Source organism: Eucalyptus grandis, chromosome 1 (genome assembly GCF_016545825.1).
Source record: "Eucalyptus grandis isolate ANBG69807.140 chromosome 1, ASM1654582v1, whole genome shotgun sequence".
Lineage (NCBI taxonomy): Eukaryota > Viridiplantae > Streptophyta > Magnoliopsida > Myrtales > Myrtaceae > Eucalyptus > Eucalyptus grandis.
In genome coordinates, this window is record NC_052612.1 from 25,447,122 (window position 1) to 25,461,698 (window position 14,577).

Here is a 14,577-nt window from a genome sequence, read left to right on the forward strand (position 1 = left end):
AAGGATCTATTATACGGAATAAATCTTGGAAGAATGATAAATTTGGCAAAATTTTCAAAATGTCGTGGCGAATTATAAATGGATATTCAAACGAGTGAGCTTAAATCAGTATCCAATAAGGGTCCACCACCTTATTTACAAAATTATTATTGAATACCAGTCTAGTTAATTCAGCATTTCCGAAATTCTTTATGGGATTGCTGTCTTGCAAAGTAAAGGAAAGTACACGACTCCCATGGAGCGCATTGCAGCACAGGACAATTCTTATTAATCAACGACAAAACGAATGATCACACTTGCCAACGCGCTGATTAGCTTTCGTAAGATGGTCTTCGCATGATCGCTAACGTGAGATCAGAGGTTGATGACAAGACAGGACGGCTCCGAAGCTGTCGTTTGATGGCGAATTCACGTGGATTGCTGCATAGACATGTGTCCGCAGATGCCCAGGCTCTCCACTGAAGCGACTCTGCTTCAGCATCATTGCTCTTGAGTAAAGGAGAAGCCACTTCTCCTTCTGAAGTTCTCTGACCCAGCTTTTCAGATTTCTTGGAGAAGATGATGCCCGTCGACAAAGAAGAAAGCTCACTGAGGTTGGTTATCTCTCTCTCTCTCTCTCTCTCTCTGCCTCATACACAGACATTCATTTTGGGTTATGAATTGCTGTTCTACAGCATCAAAGAAATTAGAGGAACGGAGGAGGGTTTGAGAACAGTGGAGTGCCTCAGAGGAAGGCTCCTTGCAGAGAGACAGGCTTCCAGATTCGCTAGAGAGCAAGCTCAGCTCATGGCCAACAGGGTCTACTCTTCGTGCTTTCTTTTCCTTTCGCTTTTTCCTTTCTTGTCCCTTTTGCTTAACCGAGTATGAAGTAGACGCTGCTCAAGATTTGTTGGGTTTGATCTTCGTCCCCTCAATTTCCAACGTCTCTTCGGCTGTTGCAGTTGGTGGAACTGGAGAACCAGCTGAGAGAAGAGACCAGATTGAGGACGAAAACAGAGAAAAAGCTCAAGTGCCTGAAGAAGAAGCTCGAGACCCTGCTAATCTCACCTGCATTGCCCGAACCAGAGCAATCCGGCGCCTGCGAAGCCGGCATCGCCTCATCGGATTCGTCTTCCACAGTCACAATCGCCTCAGAAACCAAAATTACTGAAGAAGCAGAAGTAGAATCCAAGTCCCATTTTGAGAACATGGACGCATCGCTCCATCTGGAGCTTTATGCTTCTGAAAAATCTCTCGCCGGAGATAAGCGCGATTCCAACGCCGGAGATTTTTCCTCCGAGAAGGCGGGCCCCAAATACGATGAATTCAAGACCGATGGCCATAGGTAAACCATTCAATTCGAATTGATTCAAGCGGCCAACTCCTTTTTCATCTTAGTTGCGTTCCTTTAATATTTTTTCCATCTGGGTTTTGCTTATCTCGATCAAAGTTGATTCCTTTTTTCCCACTATCTTCTTTCTCCAGCCACACAAGCGCGAGGGATTTGGCGACGGAGAACGAGAACAGTTTCGATGGTGATGACCAGGTGGACGATTCGTTAGCATTAGTTCCGGTCACCTTGCCTGAAGCAGAACCAGAGAGCAAAGAGCCGAACGCGAAGATGACGATAACGAGTGCGAGCGTCAGTGAAGTGCTCGATGCACTGAGGCACGCGAGAGAGAACATCCAGAGATCGATGGAGAAGCGAAGTTGCATGATTAGAGTCGGCCCACCTCATCGAGCTGCCCAGCTCTGTTAAGCGATTTCATGATTGTCTAGGTGGCGAAAGGGCCCTCGCTGACGGTCTCTGTTTTTTCTCTTTTCCTTTTGGAGCTTTCTTGATGTGGGACGAAGAATGTCAGTGCAGTGATTCTTCATTGCTTTTCAGATGATGCATGCCAGAGAATGGGACAATGTAGGGAGAGTGATGATGATGATGATGATGATTCATGGTGTGTTTTGTCAGATGTCTGTCCTCAGTGGGAGCTGAACAGAGGTGAAGAAAAGAAATTTACATTGCAATTTGTCTCTTGGGGTTTGTCTTACCACAGATCGCCTCAGCAGATTACATGAGCAAAATCGAAAACATGAGCTACTTCAATCGATCGCCAAGCACACGAATGTTCTTCGTTGGTTTTTTCCCTTGTGCAATATGAACAATCGTTTATCTCGATAAAATTCACAAAAACATAAGGCAGCATCGGACGTAGAGAGTTTGAACTCATATGATCATGCAGTAGAAGAGACAGGACCACTGGGGATGGTGCCACCCCTCTTTGCCCGTACCTCGTCGGCCCGGCGAGGACAGGCGACCCTCGCCTGTCCTCGATGCAAGAGACGGCTGCGCTCAATGCGACCCCAGCAAGGGTCATGGACCCTTCCCGATGGGTGGCATGCTGCCTCTGCCCCATCCTTTCTTGTTCTTTCTTGCTGGATTCTTGTTTTCGACTGCATCTTCAATTTTGTGATTATTATTTATAATTTTTTTTTGATACGGCATCATATAATGATGTCGATTCATGTTCACGGATTAAAAAAAATTGCATAAAGGGTCACGTAGTATTGGAAAAATCATTGAAAATGCGACGTAGGATTCTTTGTTTACTTAAAACCACCTAGATTAACGAAAAGAATCGAGTACGTCATAGGGCGACATAGCTCATCATCGTAAATTCGTAACAGAAGTCCCATTTTATAAAGGCATAAGACATGACATCATTCACTCACAAAGTGAGACTTCTATTATTATGATCTGAGTACAAGTCGCTCGTATTCTAGGCCAAAATCGAGTATGGCACTTTTTAGTATAATACGACATTTAAACAGAAAGCACAATGTTTCGTCATACTCAAGCCCAATCGTGTTGTACTTTTTCTTTTTTTAGCTGTTTTGCCTTGGAATGTTCGTGATAAAAGATAAATAAGGAGAAAAAGATAACATACCAAATTGGTATGATTTGTTTCGTTAAAAGTACATTCATGGGGAGAACGATGAGGGATTTCTGAAATCATGAATATTAAAAACTATACTCAAATTCTCATGAAATCTCAAAGTGTTTTCCAGCCCCAATTATGTTTTGATGTCCCTCGGCGTGATCTTAACAATCTCTCGCTAAGGACACTAGTGGAGAAAACCTAAATATTGTCTTTGATGGCCAGGAAGTGTATCTTCCAATGAAATTGCAGAAAGATAGGTTAAATAGCAATTGAAGTCGGCTCACGCGATTCCTATGTGTCGTGATCCGGGTGCTTGGCACATGGCCAATAGCCTGGCCATTCCAGGCCAGTGGTCGGTAGCCCGGGCGCCCGCCCAGCCGGGGCCTCCAACTTCTTAACAACAGCACCGCGAGGTTTGAACCGAACCCGCAATCGCCGGAACCTTTCAGGAGCCCATTTTCTGTTTTTCACAATAATCCTCGGCAAAAATTCAAGACACATTTTCGACAGGCACAGTACAATAGTCACGCCTAACGGACAGAGAGGGAGACTGAAATCAATATGCTTTTAAAAGGGGTTTCCATGTTCAACTTATCAAAACTAGAGTCTCATTGCATGGTAAGTTTTCATCTGGCTTGAAATGGTAACACCCAACCAACCATGTGAGCTGACTGTAGAGCAAATGATGACAGAGAGCATGTGAAGTGGGGTTAGGAGTTCCCTTTTTGGTACCATGACCAGGGCCCAAAGGCTTGGACATATGCACTTTTGCTCTCAGCCTACTACCTATGATTGTCCCTGATTCTGATTGAACACTGCATTGTGAGTTTTCTGTTTAGCTGAATAGAACACACCAATCGGATTAGGAGTGCTTTATTTTGTTCTCGTGATTTCCATGAACTGGCTTCTTGTTCTCTCAAACTCATCATCTGAAGCTCTCTTGCATGGATCAAACATGCTGCTGCTTAATCTCATGTTTTAAACTATTTTTTTCTTGGTACGTAGTCTCCAGGTATATCAGTATTGAAATTGAAAGAGAGTTCCACCTCATCCTTTTTGTTGCTGGCAAGTTTAAGTGAAATTGGAAAACCAATGACACATTGGTTTAGATGACAAGGAAGACTGTTCCTCTCCTTATGGTCTCGGTTCAAACTTGAGTAAAATCCTAAATGCACCTTACCAACGTAGGAAGGTGTGTCAGTTGAGGTGTGTGAAAACTAGACCAGGTACCACCAAACTAGTAAACCACACCGCCATCCCCGCCCGTGGGGGAAAGAAAAGCAGAAGATGATACTTTCTCAATGATCACGTGCATGAATTACATGCACGACGCTCTTAATTTCACTTTTAGATAATTCTTTTCTCAGGATGTCTATAAGGACAGTTTCACATATCAAGCTTGTCTGGTAAACTGCTTCTGCAAAAAGTTCTCACAACACTCCTTATCCACCTGCTTCAGCTAAGTCTTGATGCAGACCTCCTCTCACAGACACAGCTTTTCTAGTCTATTCATCAGATTTATTTTATCTTATTTTCATGCCAATAAGATAAATTTTGCAATGACAAAAAATGTGATGAATCACCGGCATATTCCCAGAGACCTTGCGTTGTTCAATCTGTCTGTCTAGCTGGAGTTAAATGCAGCCCATCTCATGTTTCCTTGCAAGATAGGATAAACACAGCAGTACTTTCAGAGCATCAAAAACCGAGAAATCAGTTCATGCTTGCCTTTTTTTTTTTTTTTAAATCTGATGAATTAATTAACAAAAAGAATTTTGACTCTTCTGAGCTCAATAGGTCTAGAAGGATCTGATGTTAAGAGTCCACATTGAGAAACTTGGTAAACCTTCATAAATTATACACTTTGCACCCTTTAGCAGGAAAGCCCATCCTTTTCAGATGGACCTGCATTTTTGTTTTGACAGTCCGAGAACTATATGACAGGATCACAGTCAGACGGGTCCATGATATATAAGTTCACTATCGAGTAGGCAAAGTTATTCGGATAGTCTAATCAATCTCGTGTTTATTGAAGCTTAATTTGTTAAAATTTGTTTAGCAAAAGAGAACGTCTAGATAATGGGAGAATCATAGTCAGCCATTTAGGAATGGGAAATGTGCTGAAGTCTGAGCAGTTTATGGCTGAAATGTTTCTGAAAAATGAAATATTCTCATTTATTTGGAACTTCTTATTTCAATTGTCTCTTGTCATGGCTGCTGTAAATGAATCTGCTTCATTGCTAGAGAGAGCCAACGTTTAAGCAAGAGTTTGTCTAAATTGAAACGATGAGTTTGTCTGTAAAAAGGTGAAATCTGGCCTATATAGAATGTTTATAGACAAATTTTGAATTCAAACGGAACATTGAATTGTCTGTTCTTCACAGACTTGTATAAATGACGTTGATTAATTTAGGCTCAAAATTTATTACATGCTCATCTCATTCAACCTTTTTTATAAAATTAATTACAGATCAAAATATGAGAGTATTATTCAATTTCCTAGGGATCCTCTCCAACACCTAATTGAACTTCCTATCATCTACCTTCATCGAAAGAACACTCTCAGACACAGAGAGAGCATTGAAGAAAATGCAAACTGAAGTAGAGAAAATAGAGTAGTGATTGGCGGGCAAATTATAGGTCATTGATCTCGGATCAAGTGCAGGGGAGATGCTACCACGTTGTCTTGACCACCACACTTTTTAGACTTGATAAATAAGAAAGATTTTAATTTCTAAAACAGGTCTACTCTTTGAAATGGAGATAAACAGAAGAGTCATTTGGCAATGAGGAAGTTCAATTGGAGAAAACTGTCTAGAAAGAAAAGGGCAAGAAGAAGAATTTTGGGTACAAGTCTCGTGTGTGCAAAAAAGATGGTCTCCCATTTCCACTTGATTAATAACTTCTTTGTCTCAGAAAGAAGAAGAAGAAGAAGAAGAAGAAGAGAGAATGTGTACTCAAATGGTCATACTTCAAAAAAGCAAGAATTGCTCATGAATGTTTTGGGTTTTATTTGCTTTTCAAGGACATGAAACTCAAAATCTCAGCCCCTTCTGTTTGGGGTATTCTAAGTGCCTTGGTAACAACATTTACATCAAAAGGACAAACTAAAATGCACAAAACAAGAGAGAACAACAATGTCAGACTTTGTAATATAATCCTTAAAAATATAATTTTCCTATATCAGAATATAGAATTTTATCAGATCTCTCGTCTGACAGTGATCTGAAAGATTTTCTGCCAAGGAGCACCAGACCAAGAAAACGAAAACCCCCTTATCCAGTTACTCTTTTGATCTCTGACCCTGGACCAACAAGCTCTGCCAATTTCTTGATCTTATATGCTCGGACAGCTAAGTGTCTTCTTGAAAGATGGCAAAATACAGAGGCAGAAACAAACCCAACCCAGATTCAAGGTACATTGCAACAGCAACCTACTCCTGCTCTGAACTAAAATAAAAACTATTGCCTTCTTGTCTGAGGGAGACAATTTTTCAGTTTATCTAGCCCATACCCTTTTGGTCTTACTCGAAATCTTGCTTGTATAAACGGGTAGCAGGTTGATGGACTATATAAGTTCAGGAGTCCCCGGGTGTTTCATGGCTTGAAGCATAGGAAAAGATTTGAAACTTGCTTGTGAATATCGAGTCTTTATCCAAGGAAATGGTCAGCTCATGCTGGAGACCGTCTTTTGAAGGACAGGAAAGCCGTAAGCATGGGGAAGTTGGAGGGAGATTCGATGGGTTAATGTGGAGCAAAAGCTTAGGGAATCATGCCCAGGGGGAATACTCCATGGCGGTTATTCAGGCCAACAATTTGTTGGAGGATCAAAGCCAGCTTGAATCGGGACAGCTGAGTTTCACCGATTCTGGGCCCTTCGGAACGTTTGTTGGCATCTATGATGGCCATGGTGGGTCTGAGGCTTCACAGTTTGTCCGCGACAATCTGTTCTGCAACATGAAGAGTATGTCTCACTTTGCTTGAGAACTTTCTGCCCCTTGTAGATTCACTAAGGAATTTCCTGGTCTAAAATTATGCATAATCTCGACTGGACAATAAGACTTTGGTCCTACATCATAAGACGAGACACATATCACCACAGATAGAATAGTTGTTTTCATCTTCAATACACTTGTTTGGACTATAAAATGTTCACTTCTTTTGTGATCACTCAAAATCAGAGCTAAAATTGTAGCTTGCTTGTAGGTGGTAGTCATCATAGCTTTTTAATCATGCTCGGATCAAGTGCTTGTTACGCATATCTAATTTTTTGGTCCTTATCACGGCTACTACTGATAGAAAAAGTTCATTTCTGATGCAGAATTGGTGTCCGAGCATCAAGAGGTCAGCGCAAATGTCATTAAGAAGGCTTTCTCGGCAACCGAAGAGGGTTTTCTCTCTATGGTAAAGAAACATTGGCGTAGCAGACCACACATTGCGGCTGCCGGATCATGTTGTCTGGTTGGCGTCATAAGCAACGGGACTCTAATTGTCGGAAATGCTGGGGACTCCAGGGCGGTACTAGGGAGAGCAGAGAAGAACTCCAAAAGAATAACACCCATCCAGTTATCGGAAGAGCACAATGTGAATATCGATGCCGTGAGAGAGGAAGTCCAATCCCTACATCCCCATGATCAACAGATCGTGACGCTCAAACATAGAGTTTGGCGTGTTAAGGGACTCATACAGGTAATCCTCTTTGCCTTGTATCATTTTTTTACCTGTTCTTTCAAAAGAACAGGTGCACTTCACTTGACCCTTCTCAATGAATTTTAGTTCTAGGGAAGAATTTTTCCACTTACAATGGGCTGGTTATGATCTGGTTTTGCCCTTCAGGTCTCAAGATCGATTGGAGATGCATACCTGAAAAGGACAGAGTTCAATCGAGAGCCTTTGCCTAACAAGTTCAGACTGCCTGAGCCGTTTCTCAAGCCAATCTTGAATTCAGAGCCGTCGGTATCGGTGCACCAACTCCAGCCTGAAGACCACTTCCTCATTTTCGCATCTGATGGTCTTTGGGAGCATTTGAGCAATCAAGATGCCGTCGACATTGTCAAGAACTACCCTCGCAAGGTGCGATCCATACGTTCCTATCCTATTCTCAGAGCTTTATTAAATACAGAAGTATGTTTTCGCAAGGGCATGTACTCGGAGTGCAAATGTATGTTAGTAGTTTTGCTTGCCGATTATAGGACTATTCCTCATTCAGCGAGCACTAGCATAATAGAGCACTAAAGGCAGCACGTCGGAACTTAGTTAACATCCTTTATTATTTGAAGCAGGGAATTGCAAGGAGGCTGATTGAAGAGGCACTGAAAGAAGCAGCAAAGAAGAGGGAAATGAGGTACTCGGACATGAAAAGGATCGAGAGCGGAGTGAGGAGGCACTTCCATGACGATATAAGCGTCGTCGTTCTGTTTCTCGATCCACGGTTAGTTAGTGCTAAGAGCTCATTACAACGATCCGTGTCGATACAGGGAGCAGGATGGGCCTCTGCACCTGCTGCTGACTCCTAGGACTCGGCAAACGGCCAGGGTCTATCCCTTGCCAACGAGTCTCACCTCTCACTTCCTTAATGATGGGTTGGATTTCCTTGAGGACCATTAAGAGGAGCCCTCAAGGACCAAATCCCAAAGCTAAAACCTTGTCATGCAAATTAATATGATTGGAAAAGAGAACAGCATTGCAATCCAACACCGAAAAAGAGACAAAAACAGAGAAAAGTTTGTTTGATTGATATTCATCCGATCAATACATATGGGAGAAATCCCGGGGGAACGATTTGTCGACAAACGCCTCCAATCTCTTAGTTGAAAGTATGTTGGGATCTACCGACAAATGTAGATAAAGATCGTATCCGATTTCCTCAACACGTTTTGATTGCTTGATAAATTAAGCTCGGAGATTGAAATTTGAAGATCAGCTCCATCACTTGATTTGATGCAAAAGTTACTTTCAGTTGATTTCGTACAAAGGAAAGGGCAATGCCAAGGAGACCATAAACCAATGCATATGCTTTTTGGTTCACTGGCGTCTTCAACTCCTATGCGGTGAAACTATGTTATTACCCAGTACCTCGAGACTACTGGGACTCTCTTGCCCAGCATTCCGTTGATGCTGGAAAGTCACTTAAAGAGGAAAAATAAAATTCACCGGTCATAAGTGGTAAAACTTTCTGAACATACTTTCGAGCACGAGGCTAAAAATACCTACTTTCACATCCAGAGCTTTCTAAATGGCTTCTAACTTTCAGCAATCAACTGTTAGAAGTGGACAACAAAAACTGCCCTAGAAAGAACTCCTCGTCCTTTGTTTTTTTTTTTTTTTTTTGGGTCGGAAAACAGTATTCTCAGTCCATAACTCCACAAACAACACCCAAGGCAGTCCTCAGCTGTCGTTTCAATTCCACTGACGATACAGATGACAGTTGTCTAGAGGTGGGAAAAAAGGTATGGAAGAGCTTTCCATGCGTTGAACAGACAACAAGAGACTGTTGTCTCAGGGCACGATGCCTGTCCTAAGAGGACACAGGATAGCAACCATAAGGAGGAGACAATGAAAAACAATATCCAGCAATTTACTCCAATACAAAACGAATATCACAGTAAAATTACAATAACTATCATCTTAATTAACCGCTAAAGAGAAGTTTCATAACTCAAAACATCATTACATGCCAAATTATCCCAAGTCGAATGGACAATCCTACCTCACAGACTGCAATCCACCAAGTGAAGCCCCGCAGAAATCAAGAAACCTCCTCCACATGCTAACTTTTCCCCAAGAGACAGAAGTATATCAGAAATTCCTATTTCACAGCCATGATTGAAAGATTTCATTTCTTTGTATCATATATGCCAAACTGTCCACATTTTAAGATGTCCTACTTGAGTTTTGCACCAAAAATAAAAAATAAAAAAAATCCTACCTTTAACTCATTCCAACAAGATCTACAATGCGCTCACTATCAAGAGAGAGTAATGCTGACTCTCAATAAACAAGAAATGCTTGATACCTTTTTGAGATGCAGCCTAGATTATTCACCACTGGTAAAATCAATCAGATCTCACAAGCATTCATCCCATGAAGTGCATGATATGAAGCAGCAAAAGACCCCCGAGACGTACTAACATGAAATACAGAACCCAAAACCCACCCAAAAAAATGCCCAAACCTTGTTCGGGGAATTTTAGCATGGACTAGACTGAGAGTCTGTTTCAAAATCACGAATTCTAAAATAAAATGCACACATCACATCTTAATAACTACAGCATTTCCATATGCTTAACAGCAAGTCAAGGAGAAACAAACATGTGGCAACAAGCAATGAAGCACACATCTGAATTGACAGCTAAGGGCCATTGCCATCAACCCCTTCACCGGCAGACTAAGATTAAAAAACTGACAGCAATTCTGAGCTCAGGTTTCTTCTCGTCTGTCAAATCTACTTCATCAGCAAATGAATAACAATCTACTACATCAACAAATGCCACAAGATACCCCACTAAGGAATATTCTATCCAAAATATCTAAGATGAAAATCATTCAATTCAGTCAAAAGGGGAAAAAAAAATCATGTCCACACAAAACACACATTCCAACAAAGAATGCTGATTACTGGGGCTGTATAGGAATTTCTGATGATCTTGATAAGATTAAGATTTGTTAACACATGGAGGGAGGTTTCATCATTGAGGCCCCACAAGGTGAATTTAAGACCAATGCAGACCAATATTCTCCTGCTTTAGAATCCTGTTCAATGACCTGGTGCAGCTACTCAACTAAGCATAAACTTGGTTCTGAATATTCATGCATCCGGAACAAGCGTGGCTTTATAGATTGCTGGTAGATAAGAGTAAGTTAGAGAACTCTACCTGCAAAAAAAAAAAAAACAAAGCCCCATGTATAAGTATCATTGCAATTAATGGGCAAGAAACCAATTATTTAGCAAGCGCTAGCAGCAAAAAGTAACAATAACTGCCACAGAAAATTAAAACACAGAACTTACTATGCAAAGGAAAAAAAGAAGAAGGAAAATATATAGAAGTTTGCTCCTCAAGACCCCTCGCTGGCCTTGCCTGCAATTGCTTCCTTGCCATTGACCTGTGACAGAGACCCCAATGGAGGATTTGAAAACCTAGCAAGACAAATTCCAGTCAGATCATAACATCGAAGGTACAGTAAACAACTTTCCACTGACCTCGCTTTAGGACTAAAATGCTCTAATGGGGTACAAATTGAAGAAGATAAAAAATAAGGATGAACATGGGAGAAAACTAGCACAGATAAGAACCTGATCGCCCTTGCTTTTCTCTTTTCTTCCTCCTCCGGATCAACTTTCGAGCCTGATGTGAACCTGGCAAGACGAGCTTTCTTTTTTGCGTCCTCATCAGCATCAGCAGGTGCTGCAATGACACCAAACCTGAATAACAAAAAATAATGAGCACAAGATATAGATTTTTAAGGTGAAGTCACCAGTTAATGAAAACCTAAAAGCATACCTCTCTGCCCTAGCCTTTCTCTTTAACTCCTCCGACTTAGTCAGTTCTTCAGATTTGTTTGGACCAGATTTTGTGCCAAACCTACAATAAAGAGAATCCAGACATTGCAATAATCAAAGAAGGAAAAACGGTAGAAAAGGGAAAGAAATTGCAAGCCCGTGAAAAGTTCCATTGACAGCAAAGATCAGCAGCATCGACGATATAATGTAAATAATTCTACCCATGCTTCTTTTCCCCTCCCATTGGCCTCACAAATCAAGTCCACTATGCCCAGGAACCATAATGTATTTGATGGGCATGGGCATGGGATCCAATAGAGACTAACCTTTCCTATAATATTAGACTCTGAGAGTCGAAATACATTTGGTCACATTACAAATAAATCAAGCACCTATGGGTTCATCTAATGCCCCAATTCTCTCTCCTTGGCACAACAAATGCAAAAACAAACAACATTGATCAGATCAACTACTACTACATCAAACCAGATACACCACCTAATAGCAAACCATAAGTTTACCTCAGAGATGGAGGGGAGCAAGAGGGGAAAAGGGAAGGAGAGGCAGAAGTAAGACAATCTCAAAGGTAACCATGATGTTCAGCAGAAAACAGTTTTCCAGTGTGGGTAAGATGATTATTGGTCCTTCACTAGGATTTCCCAAACAAAATTTGTCGGAGAAGTGCTCAGTCGAGATGTCACGCATGCAATGGTTCCTGCACCTTATTATAGCGACACCTTCCATGAAAGTCCACAGATTGTCCCAAAACTTTCCTAAGGCCATCCGAACCCAAAGAACTCCACAATTATGTTACTCAGTGTGCCAAACATGAGGTTCTGGCAACCAATTAATTATGCATGAGGATGCCAACAAGTCCCACTCCAGCAGTAATTAGCATTAGCTCATCCAGTGGGTTAAAAGGAACATCCACAAAACGTGCAATCAAAGCCCTAGAAACACTCGATAAAAGAGGCAGAGATGCCCACATTTTGAAACCATCGACCATATCCCCCCAGCCAAGCATCATAACCAGAAAGCTCAAGTGGACTACAATGCGAAACGAGAAAGATTTGCTGAAGAGAGTTCTCTGAAACTAACTGCCCAATGCTACGAAATTAAACTCTTCCCACTACTGCTATCCACCAATTTCACAGCAGCAACAACATACACATATATTTAAAGCAAAAAAAAAAAACCCTAACAACCCTAAAAGCTCCGTACCACATTCAACGAAGAAAAGAGAGAACGTCAACACGAACTCGCAAACCTTTCAGCACGGGAGTTGCGCTTCTCTTGCTCGGAGCGCTGCACCGGCACACCGAACCTCTCCGCTCGGCGGATCTTCTTCTGGACGTCGTCGGCCAGCTCGCCGCCCTTCCCCGCCTGCGAGTCCGCGGGAGGATCGGCGGCGGCGGCGTCGACCGCGGCGGCCTCCTCCTTCACTTCGCCGTCCTCCTCCTTGGACGGCTCGTCCGCGGCGGCACCGGGGCCGGACGACGGCGGGGGGAGGCCGGAGCCGTTGGCCGGGCGGCCCGGCTGGGCGTCCGGCGAGGGGTCGGCGGGATCTAGGGTTTCGACGGGGTTGTTGTCCACCTCCTCCTCCTGGGGGATCTTCTCGTTCAGGTTGATGGCGGTCTTGTTCGCCATCGTCGCGAAGTGTAGAGAGAGAAAGAGAGAGAGAGAGAGAGAGAGAGAGAGATGAGAGAGAAGCGAGGGCGAGAAGAGGATGAAGGCGGCGTTGATTTTTCCCTTTCTGCTTTGCTTCCGTTCGGAGCTTCCTCTTGCGATGCGAAGATATTTTACGTGGCGAGGTCGAGAGGACCGAGGGCTTCTTCAGTAAAATTGGGCATGGACGATGGGCCCGTGGGCCCCCGAAATTCCGAAAAGCCACAATCGGAAAGCCCACTGAGATGTGATCCGATTACCTCCTCATTGGTTCCCTCATTTTGCCAACATCTTTTATTAATCGATCCAAAGAATTAGTGCGTTAGAGGTCATAAAATTTATCACGAAAGTATAATTAAATCATAAAATATTCTAAAAGTATAACTAAGTCTTAAAACCTGTCACAAAAGTGCAATTGAGTCTTAAAACTTCCAAAAGTACAATTAAATCCTAAATCTTGTCAAATTGGTCTAAGCTCTTTTAGTGAATGTACTTTTTGAAAGTTTAAAAATTTGATTAAAGTTTTAGAATTTAATTATATTTTTGTGATAAGTTTTAAACTTTCATTGCGCATATTGAAGTGACATTGAGTTATTTTCTCCCTAACCTTTAATAGTAATTTTTTCCTGCTTTTTTCTTTGAATCTTATATTTGCCTACCCTTTCTAGATTTATAATTTGGCTAATATTCTTTTGTATTTTACTCCCTTTTCTTACGTCCGTTCTTCGTTACTTTACACTAGAGACAGATCCGTCTTCTGTTAACTTTGTAAGGTTTATGACACATTTAATTGTAGAAGTCAACATGCTATTTGCGTCAACATATCACATTTAAATTTATTTTAAGTAGGTCTGTACATTTTCTTTTCTTTTTGGTCCGATAGCAGATCTGCACATGTCCAAACACAGTTTTACGCACTTATAAGCTAGAGTTCTTTTGTTAGAAGTGCCAAGCGTGTTAAATTGGGTAACCCGCATAGATATGTTGTGCTTTGGTCTCTGAATTACGACAAGATTAATAAATGCTTCCTATTCAAGTTAGACTTAGTTTTATATGGTTTTATTACGATACATATGCATAAATTGTCGGTCCAAGTATGATTCTATCAATAATATGTCTAAAAGCGTTGAGTGGGATCCCTTGAGAAAAGTATCTTGAGAGCTTTTTAAAAGTGCTCATTGTATCACGTGGAAGAACTTTTAGTAAAAGATTTGCACACCATAGAGATAACACCAAATTTATAAATTCCCTTTCCTTAGTCACTAAGTTACTTACCTGTGTTTAAACTTTAAACTTGAAATGAATTTCAAAGAAATTATAACTAGGGGTGAGCATTGGCGAAGTTGGGCTAGTCCAGCACCTAATATAGGGATCAACCCACGCAATATTGGTCTTCAATTTTTAGGATAAGGGACTAATCCCGTTGAGTCTGGGACCAATGATCGGATTGACCCTATGAGTTTGGTCTAATTTTAATGTCAACTTGAAATCAAATGAT

At 41.6% G+C, this 14,577-nt stretch overlaps 3 protein-coding genes across 3 annotated transcripts; 2 read left to right on the plus strand and 1 right to left on the minus strand.

The window, feature by feature from the left end:
- The first annotated feature begins 210 nt into the window (after positions 1-210).
- LOC104436063 lies at positions 211-2,024 on the plus strand. The gene is made up of 4 exons (XM_010048789.3): positions 211-593; positions 675-798; positions 942-1,324; positions 1,465-2,024. Exons 1-4 carry the CDS (start codon positions 559-561, stop codon positions 1,736-1,738), a joined length of 816 nt encoding a protein of 271 aa, XP_010047091.1. The 5' UTR covers positions 211-558; the 3' UTR covers positions 1,739-2,024.
- Positions 2,025-6,536: 4,512 nt separating this feature from the next.
- LOC104436046 (probable protein phosphatase 2C 38) lies at positions 6,537-8,834 on the plus strand. Its single transcript, XM_010048782.3, has 4 exons — positions 6,537-6,878; positions 7,236-7,603; positions 7,751-7,987; positions 8,197-8,834. The coding sequence occupies exons 1-4, from the start codon at positions 6,578-6,580 to the stop codon at positions 8,428-8,430; spliced, it is 1,140 nt and encodes a 379-aa protein (XP_010047084.2). The 5' UTR covers positions 6,537-6,577; the 3' UTR covers positions 8,431-8,834.
- Positions 8,835-9,470: 636 nt separating this feature from the next.
- Positions 9,471-13,199, minus strand: LOC104436040 (protein MODIFIER OF SNC1 11). The gene is made up of 5 exons (XM_010048778.3): positions 12,682-13,199; positions 11,416-11,496; positions 11,208-11,336; positions 10,923-11,051; positions 9,471-10,788 (listed from the first exon to the last, which is right to left on the minus strand). The coding sequence occupies exons 1-4, from the start codon at positions 13,059-13,061 to the stop codon at positions 10,970-10,972; spliced, it is 672 nt and encodes a 223-aa protein (XP_010047080.2). The 5' UTR covers positions 13,062-13,199; the 3' UTR covers positions 9,471-10,788; positions 10,923-10,969.
- Positions 13,200-14,577: the final 1,378 nt, after the last annotated feature.